This window comes from Myotis brandtii, unplaced genomic scaffold (assembly GCF_000412655.1).
Source record: "Myotis brandtii unplaced genomic scaffold, ASM41265v1 scaffold140, whole genome shotgun sequence".
Taxonomy (NCBI): domain Eukaryota; kingdom Metazoa; phylum Chordata; class Mammalia; order Chiroptera; family Vespertilionidae; genus Myotis; species Myotis brandtii.
Genome location: NW_005355000.1, coordinates 1,747,573 through 1,757,434, shown reverse-complemented (window position 1 = coordinate 1,757,434; position 9,862 = coordinate 1,747,573). Strand labels below are relative to the sequence as shown.

Sequence of the window (9,862 nt, the reverse complement as noted above, 5' to 3'; positions counted from 1 at the left end):
CTTGCTCCAGCTCCGTGGCTGCCGGCCGCCATCTTGGTTGGGTTAATTTGCATATAGTTGCTCTGATTGGCTGGTGGGCGTGGCTTGGGGCATAGCAGAGGTGCGGTCAATTTGCATGTTTCTCTTTTATTAGGTTAGATTATCTACTGATGAGCACCTGGGCTGTTTTCAGATCTTGGTTATCCTACATAATAAAAACCCAACAACCAAACAGCAGAATGACCAGAATGACTGCTCAACCAGTCAATATGACATGCACTTACCACCAAGGGGCAGACACTCAATTCAGGAGCCACCCCTGGTGGTCAGTGCGCTCCCACAGTGGAAGCACCACTTAGCTGACCAGGATGAGCAGCGCTCCCACAGCGGGCCAATCCCCGCAGGCCATGCCCCCCACTACTGCTCGAATCCCGTGCACCTGGCCTCTAGTTGTAAACAACACTGCATATATCCTCTCAAAATGGTATTCTGGGATTTTTAGGATATATTCGCAGAAGAGCAATTGCTGGGTCAAAATGCAGTTAGAGTTTTAATTTTTTGAGGGAACTTCATACTGTTTTCCATAGTGGCTGCACCAGTCTGCATTCCCACCAATAGTGCACTAGTGTTCCCTTTCCCCACATCCTCCCTAGCTCTTGTTTGTTGATTTATTGATGGTAGCCATTCTGAAGGGTGTGAGGTAATACCTCATTATAGTTTTAATTTGCATCTCTCTGATGATTAGTGACACTGAGCATTTTTTCAAGTCTACTTGTCATCTGTATGCCTACTTTGGAGAAGGATCTACTCAGGTCCTTTGCTCATTTTTTAATTGGATTCTTTGACTTCCTAGCATTGCGTTGTATTAGTACTTTATGTAATTTGGAAATTAACCCATTACCAGATGTATCATTGGCAAATATGTTCTCCTATATAGTGGGTTCCCTTTTTACTTTGTTGGTGGTCTCTCTTGCTGTGCAGAAGCCTTTTAGTTAGATATAGTCCCATTTGTTTGTTTGTTTTCCTTCATTTCCCTTGCCCTTAAACATATCGGCAAAAAATAATGCTATGAGAGATGTCTGAGATTTTAGTGCCTATGTTTTCTTTTAGGATTTGTATGGTTTCGTTACTTACATTTAAGTCTTTTGTCCATTTCAAGTTTATTCTTGTGTATGGGATAAGTTGATGGTCTAGTTTCTTTTTTTTTAACATGTACCTGTCCAATTCTCCCAACACCATTTATTGAAGAGACTGTCTTTAACTCACTGTATATTCTTGCCTCCTTTGTCTAATATTAATTGAACATAGTGGTATGGGTCGATTTCTGGGCTCTCTGTTCTGTTCCATTGATCTATATGCCTGTTCTTATGCCAGTACAAGGCTGTTTTGATTACAATAGCCTTGTAGTATAGTTTGATAGCACGTATTGTGATACCTCCAACTTTGTTCTTCTTTATCAGATTGCTGTAGCTATTTGAGGTCTTTTTTGTTGTTGTTATTCCATATACATTTTTGGAATATCTGTTCTAGATTTGTGAAATATGCCATTGGTATTTCAATAGGAATTGCATTGAATCTATAGATTGCTTTGGGTAGTATGGACATTTTAATGATGTTAATTCTTCCAATCCATGAACATGGTATATGCTTCCACTTATTTGTATCTTCCTCAATGTCTTTATTCTATGTTCTATAGTTTTCCGAGTACAGGTCTTTTGCCACCTTGGTTAAATTTATTCCTGAGTACCTTATTATTTTTTTTATTCCAAGAGTAAATGGTATTGTTTTCTTAGTTTCTTTTTTTAATAGTTCATTATTGGTGTATAGAAATGCCATTGATTTCTGAGTACTAATTTTGTATCCTGCTACTTTACCAAATTCACTATTACATCTAGTAACTTTCTGGTGAAGTCTTTTGTGTTTTCTATGTACAATGTCATGTCATGTGCAAATAATGACAGCTTTATTTCCTCCTATCCAATTTGGATGACTTCTATTTTTTCTTCTTATCTGATTGCTGTGGCTAGGACTTCCAATGCAATGTTGAATAAGAGTGGTGAAAGCAGGCATCCCTGTCTTACTCATCTTAAGGAAAATGCTTTTAGTTTTTGCTCATGGAGTATTATGTTGGCTGTGGGTTTGTCATATGTGGCCTTTTTATGTTGAGGTATGTTCCTTCTATTCCCACTTTGCTGAGAGTTCTTGTCATAAATGGGTGCTAGATTTTGTCAAATGCTTTTTCTGTGCCTATTGATATGATCATGTGGTTTTTATCCTTCATTTTGTTTATGTGGTATGTCACATTTACTGATTTGCAGATATTGTAGGAGAGGGTCCTCTTTATGAAGTGATATAAACTGATCTCCAAAATGGTTTGGCTAAGAAAACAAACAAGATGCAGAACACCTAGGATAGAGTGGTTCTGGAAAAACACATAAGGTCTACAGTTGTGAGTATGCAAAACACAGTTTATTCTTGCATTTTTTATTACTTACTAATTATTGTATTATGTCCCATACAAACAACTGTAAACCTACTTTTCCCACCCTGTATAACATGAAGAGTTTTGGGGAAAGGAACTCAGTGGGCAGACAACAGAGCTGGAAAAGAGATGCTGAAGGACAACCCTTCAGGCTTTATTTCAAAAGGTTCCTGTTCCCAGGCACTAGATTAGGGGGCGCTGTCACTACCTCAAGTAGAGCTCAAGCCTAACTAACTTTGGAAAGCTTCCATGTCTGCCTGCAAGTGAACTTTCCAATCAGAGTGCTAATTTCCGCACCTGCAGAGACAGACAGAGAGAGCGGTAGGTAACGGTCATCAGTACAAGGGTCATTTCATCGCTGGGAAGGGACGGCCCTCGCCCACAGTGATGGTGGTTAGTTAGCAAGATGAACAAAGAGGCACAGAAGAGCAGCCATTAACCAAAGCTGACAGAAACTGGAGAAAGAGCATGCCTCAGAGTGGCTGAGAGCTGTTAACTGAATGTGGCTGAAAGGATCAATAGAAGGCACACGATAAAGAGGGAATTTAAGAAAAAGGACTAGGACACGTTACTGTTGATGTGGTGGCTGAATTCACACCAGAAGGCAGAGCCCTGGTACCTGACAGTATAAAGAAGCTTCTACAAAGATTAAGAATGTTCCCCGACAGCATGCCGGCCTCTAAGATTGAATCAGATTGTGTTGTTTTGTGGTATCATTTCTGAAAGTAAAAGTTGCCATACATTAGGAATTGCTTACCCAAATTAAACCCTTTTTTGCATAATGATATAGTTTTCAGTAAGGATGTATACATTGATTTTTTTCTCTCAATGCGTTATTTTAATAAATACCTCATGGGTGAAAGAGACAGGCAGGAGGCCTCGATGAACGTACCGACTGGTGGCAGACGGGGCCTGCCAGACGGTCTGACTTTGAGACGGGTAGGATCAGATGTGTAACAGAATTTGGAGGAGACTCACTTTCACTGAAGCCTGGCAAGAAATCTGGGGAGAGGGGGCGACAACCCTCATCTACCTCAAATCCCTTCAGTGGCCACTCTTACCTACCAAGAAGCCAGGAGTTATTCGTTCCAAAACAGCAACCTCCTGCCATGAGGCGGCTGCAACCAGCCTCTCACTGTCAGATTAGTGCAGAGCAGGGTCAAAGCCCAGTAATTTTCCCTCCACGCTCCCGGGGACACATGTCAGGCTCCTCCAGGGGCTCCCCAGGGCTCCACTCCAGTCCCCTGGCAAACATTCAGCTGTGGAGACATCAGCCTCTCCTCCCAGCCAGCACCCACTTGATTCTGTGCCTTCCTGAAGCGCCCTCACGAGGCTGCAGGTAGAGGGAAAGGCTCTTGCCTTTCTGTAGGTGAAAACCCCAATTCTGCGCAGATAAGCAGGCACGGGCGTTTTCTCACAGCCTTGTGCCTCTGCTCATGTTGTTACATTGGCCAGTCTCCTTGCCTAGTTCTAATTGCAACTCCTTCAAGAATTAAGTCAAAATTATTTTTTATTAACACAACAAATACGAATTGATGCCACTCGAGCACTGCTTCTTCTAGAACCCCAGGTACATGTTGTATATACACACCATTACGTGTATACATACCACTGCGGCACTACCACACTGCACCGGACCCTGTCCTGTGTCTGCTGTATACACACCACTGCGGCCCTACCACACTGCACCAGACCCTGTCCTGTGTCTGGTGTATACACACCACTGTGGCACTATTGCACCATACCGTGTCCTGTGTCTGGTGCATACACACCACTGTGGCACTATCACACTGCACCAGACCCTGTCCTGTGTCTGGTGTATACACACCACTGTGGCACTATTGCACCATACCGTGTCCTGTGTCTGGTGCATACACACCACTGTGGCACTATCACACTGCACCAGACCCTGTCCTGTGTCTGGTGTATACACACCACTGTGGCACTATTGCACCATACCGTGTCCTGTGTCTGGTGCATACACACCACTGTGGCACTATCACACTGCACCAGACCCTGTCCTGTGTCTGCTGTATACACACCACTGCGGCACTATTACACTGCACCATACCCTGTCCTATGTCTGGTGTATACATACCACTGTAGCACTATTGCACCATACCGTGTCCTGTGTCTGGTGTATACACACCACTGCGGCACTATCACACTGCACCAGACCCTGTCCTGTGTCTGGTGTATACACACCACTGCGGCACTATCACACTGCACCAGACCCTGTCCTGTGTCTGGTGTATACACACCACTGCAGCACTACCACACTGTACCATACATATCCTGTCCTGTGTCTGCTGTATACACACCACTGCGGCCCTATCACACTGCACCATATCCTGTCCTGTGTCTGCTGTATACACACCACTGTGGTACTACCACACTGCACCAGACCCTGTCCTGTGTCTGCTGTATACACACCACTGCAGCACTATCACACTGCACTGTACCCTGTCCGTTGCCCTAATTATTTCCCCATCAGAACACGGTCCTGTGTCTGCTGTATACACACCACTGCGGCACTATCACACTGCGCTGTACCCTGTCCATTGCCCTAATTATTTCTCCATCAGAACACAAATCCTTCTATGTGGTGCCCAACACACAGAATACACTTTTTAATGACTGTTAAATAGAACAGTGGATAAAACACATTTGCTGAGTTTAATTTATTCCTACTTCTTTTCTTTTTTTTTTATAATCCTCATCTGAGGATTTTTCCATTGATTTTTAGAGAGTGAAAGGGAGGGGGAGAGACAGAGAGAAACATCAATGTGAGAGACACACTCATTGGTTGCCTCCCGCACACACCCTGACCAACGCCAGGGATTGAGCTGACAACTGAGGTAATGTGCCCTTAACTGGAATCGAACCTGGGACCCTTCAGTCTGCAGGCTGACGCTCTCTCCACTGAGCCAAACTGGCTAGGGCTATTCCTACTTATTTTGAAGCAACTTGCATTTCTCTGCTTCCTTCCTCTTTCAAGTCCTTCTAATCCACATGCAAGACCCTGAGGCATCTCTCCACAGCACTCTCAGGCAGTGAGTGGGCCCTGGGACCTCAGCCTGGCTGTGAAGGCAGATGAGATTTGCTCCCACTTCTATCGTACAGCCATGCCACCAGGCACCATGATGCCTGGCCACAGCTAATTTGGCCAAGATCATGAGGAAAACAAACACTGAAAGGGTGAGGTAAGTAGCATAATTTGTTGACCTTGCTCAGACTCAGTCTAAAATTCACAGTAACTAAAATAATTTAGGAGAACATAAAGGATAAGCCAGCAATCTCCACAAACATCAAATGTAGTAAAAAAACAAAACAAACAAAACAAAAAAAAAGCAACAGGTGACAGCATTCACAAAATCTAAAGAACACACAATCTATTTTATAATGCATAGGTTCAATCTTCAATCTCCTTCTAATGGGCTACCACTAGGGAGATAAAACTATTCTAAAGGAAAATTGTACACAGAATAAATGTGTAAGTTTCTTGGTGATTCTCACTAAGGCTTCAATGTATTTTCTTACTGAAACAATCAACCACATTCTTGGCAAAAAGATATGATATTGATGTCAGAACAATGTAAGAATTGAAATTATCTATAATGCATAAATTTTGCTTAATTCAGGTGTCACTTATTTTTCTCATTTTGAAAAGAAGCTACGTTTCATTCAATAATAATTCTTCTCTAGTTCTATCAGGGACTCTGTTCTAAAGCGATGCTTCACCTAAAATCAGTTCTGAAGGCTCTTTCATGAATACGCATAATGCAAAGACCCCAATTACATTTCCAACAAAGCCACTGCCATTTGAGTAAACAGAGTTATCTCAATAGGTCACATTATTTGCAAGAATTGCAGCTTAGAAATTAATTACTAGTGTGGCATATGTCAAAACAAATCTTTAAAAGAACAGAATGCAGTTGTAACCATGTGTTCTAGCTATTTGTTTGAATATGAAATCAGTATTCTCTGGCATGTAAATATATTTATATATTCAGCACCTCTCAGAAAAATAAAAAAGTCCTGCCCCGCCTTTCCCCTGTACCCGGGCGGAACCTGAGTAACTAGCTCATGTTTACTAAGTCAGAGCCTAAGAACAGAATGAAGACATGGTGCAGGGGATATTTTTGAAAGGCAGAAAGAAGTCACCTTCACACAAATGACTAATTTTGAAACATTCAGTTTGCCTTCAAAAGAAGTTTTTCAAAGATAAACATCACCTACACCAAAGCTTTAAATAACAGTACAGGTGTTTCACAAAGAAGACTAATCTATAGCAGCGATTTTTAACCTGTGTGCCGCGAGAATTTTTAAAACATGCAGTACCTGACTGTTTAGTCAGGGGCACTGACCTCTTTTCCTTTAGATTATCAAATTTAAAAATGACAACAGCCAACACAACAATAGCTGTCTGGTGAATGAATCAAAATTATACCTGTGTGTTTTCTTTTGTTTTTTGTCTGATTGGCAAAAAATATATTTTTGGTGTGCTGCAGAATTTTAGTAATTAGTTTATGTGTGCCATGAGATGAAAAAGGTTGAAAATCGCTATCTATAGTATTAAAAAAAAAAAAAAGAACCAAAAACAAAAACAAAAAAACCCTACCTGGGAATGAACTTAGGGATTTGAAGGAATTTCAGTGTTCTGCTGATGATGACAATATTTACTTAAATTAAAAACAATTTCAGAGGTGAAAGTGTTGTAGCATCTAAGGAACACCAAATAGAAAACAAGAATACAGAGCAGATATAGGCAGATACTCTTCTGTGTTTTCCTTCATGGAAATTATGTCCCAATCCTTTTCATAGTTATACAAATATCAAATCATTATGTTGTACACTTTAAATGCCTTACAATTCTATTTGTCAATTCTATCTCAATAAAACTGAGGGGAAACCATAGAATTTAAGATCATTTAAAAAGAAAATAAAATTATGTCCCAAACCAAAGACTTTTATCTCACATATCTGTAAATCAACTTTTAAACTTCAAACAGCCTTTTATATGAGGCAAAAATTAAAACATGCTTCCAGCAGTAATATACTGAAATCACTCTGCTTTAAAAACAAAACAAAAACAACAGGGGGGTGGGGGGGGTACAAGAAATCGACCACATTGAATCATGGGACTTTAGAGTTAGAAGGCACAGGGGATAAAACGGCTTGTGGGCCAGGACTCCAGGCCAGAGTACACTTCCCAGCTCATCAGATTGTTACCAGGAAAATAAGAACTAACTGTATGATACAGACTTCTAAGACACTTATCTCAGGGTGCAACTTTCCTGACCAATTTCTCACAAATTCTGTGTATTAACTTAATATCTTACCTTGCGTAGTTATTTCCTAATATTTCAGCTACAACAAATACTTACCACTCTAGAATTACCATGAAGCTATAGGGTGGTTGTTCAGCAAACCAATTCATTTGACCTATTTGTTACATGTAAGAACCAAGACAAGACTAAAGAGTGTTTTAAAAAGAGATCTTAGCCCTAGCTGGTTTGGTTCAGTGGATAGAGTGTCGGCCTGAGGACTGAAGGGTCCGGGTCCAATTCCAGTCAAGGGCACATGCCCGGGTTGCAGGCTTGATCCCCAGTAGGGGGTGTGCAGAAAGCAGCCAACCAATGATTCTCTCTCATCATTGATGTTTCTATCTCTCGCTCCCTCTCCCTTTCTCGCTGAAATCAATAAAAATCTATATTTAAATAAAAAATACGATATCTTAATTTCCCTTTTTAACTTTTTAAACCAGTTTCTCCAAGTAAACCCACAGAACAAAGCATATTGTTTTTCTGTACTTCGATACTGAAAATTAAGTTAGTTACCTCTCTTAAAACTGTGCTTTTGTAGCCTCGATACAATCCTGGGATGCCCTGAAACAAACAAAAGGAAATACGAGATGGCAGAAATTTTAGGACGACATTCTGAATAAAGCACAGTAAGCTTTCCTAAAGTTTGCATTTTAAAACGTCCACAATGACCACAGTTCTGCAAGAAGTTAAAGGTTCTAACTGCTCCACTCCTTTAAAATGGAAATATCTCTAATAATAAAACTGACTACATATTAATTTAGCTTTAGTTGCTTTTAGCATTTCTTCTCCTGAGAATACTTGAGCTTTAAATGAATAGATTTCCAAAAGCAAATGCACATAGAATGTTGATTATCTTTTCATATGAAAACAGAATATATTTCATGGTTTCAATCAGAAGACATCAGAAGTTCATTAATAACCTCTCAATGGTGTAACTCTGGACAAGCCTTCGCTTATCTGTTTCACATCCACATGGTTCTTCAGGAACCCTCTACTGGGCTAACTCACTCATACAATTAAACACTCGCATCTCCTCGAGGAGACACACGGACCATTAGGAATAATTTTTCTACAACCTAGACTCATTGAAATTTCCATGTGATTGACATTGGTAAAAATATTTTTTAAGTTAACATTTTTAAAGGCCTCTGTAGGAACTATGAAGGAAAGCAGCTCAACGGCTCCTAGTCGCATGGCCAGCAGGATGACTTCTGACACACAGCTTAACACTAACCAGTAAAAGGGGATTACAGTTGATATAAACACTATGATGTTGGTGACAGTCCATTACTACACTTCTCTTCCATGAGCCCTCAAATTCTGTGGTGATGTTTCCATATATCTTCATTTAGTCTACATATTTACTATTTATTCCATGTCTGATTCCAAAAGAACTATGGATGATTACAATGTAGGACTCATACAGTAGGGGAACTCAATATGTGTTTGTTTAGAAATTAAAAAAGAAAATTCAAAAACAAATACAGGAAAGAAAACTATAATCTTAGCATAGAAAGTTACTGCAATTGAACATTAAATTTAGCTGTAAGGTCTCTTCTAGGACTCCTGATACAAGACTCACAGTGCTCATACTAGCTGCTATAAAATCTCTCTCAATAAAGAAGAAAAAGAACTTAAAGACATATCTCACCTCTTGATATAAGATGTTAGAGAAAATCTGAAATGTTCTTGAAGAAGCAGAAACCTGTGCCCTCTGCTTAACTACTTCAGAAGGAACTCGAATCAGGCAGGCCACCTAAAATATATAAATTTAAGTACATCTAAAAATTAAGTAATAAAAGAGAAACATGGTAATTAGCGTACGACCGCTACCCTTCCCATTGGCTAATCAGCATATCCTTATGCAAATTAACTGTCAGCCAAGATGGCGGCCGGCAGCCAGGCAGCTGGAAGCGAACATGAGGCTTGCCTGCTCCAGTGACTGCAGACTCCAACGTTCCCCACCTGACTTGCCGGCCTCTGAGCTGCAACTCTAAGAAACTTTGTAACAAATATAGAAGCTAAACAAAACCCCAGAAATCAGCTTTCAGCCAGCCGGGATCTCAGAGCTGGA

The 9,862-nt window shown here is 40.6% G+C and overlaps 1 protein-coding gene across 4 annotated transcripts in view; it reads right to left on the bottom strand.

The window, feature by feature from the left end:
- Positions 1-9,862, bottom strand: part of SLC25A26 (solute carrier family 25 (S-adenosylmethionine carrier), member 26) — a 155,397-nt gene that overhangs the window by 98,826 nt on the left and 46,709 nt on the right. For 3 of the 4 annotated variants that reach the window (XM_014535233.1, XM_005860797.2, XM_005860795.2), the window contains 2 exons: positions 9,440-9,544; positions 8,302-8,349 (listed from right to left, as the gene is read on the bottom strand). The exons of the other annotated variant lie outside the window; for it this stretch is intronic. In XM_014535233.1, coding sequence (XP_014390719.1) covers positions 8,302-8,349; positions 9,440-9,544 — 153 coding nt within the window. The remainder of the gene's footprint in view (positions 1-8,301; positions 8,350-9,439; positions 9,545-9,862) is intronic. 4 annotated transcript variants of the gene reach the window in all.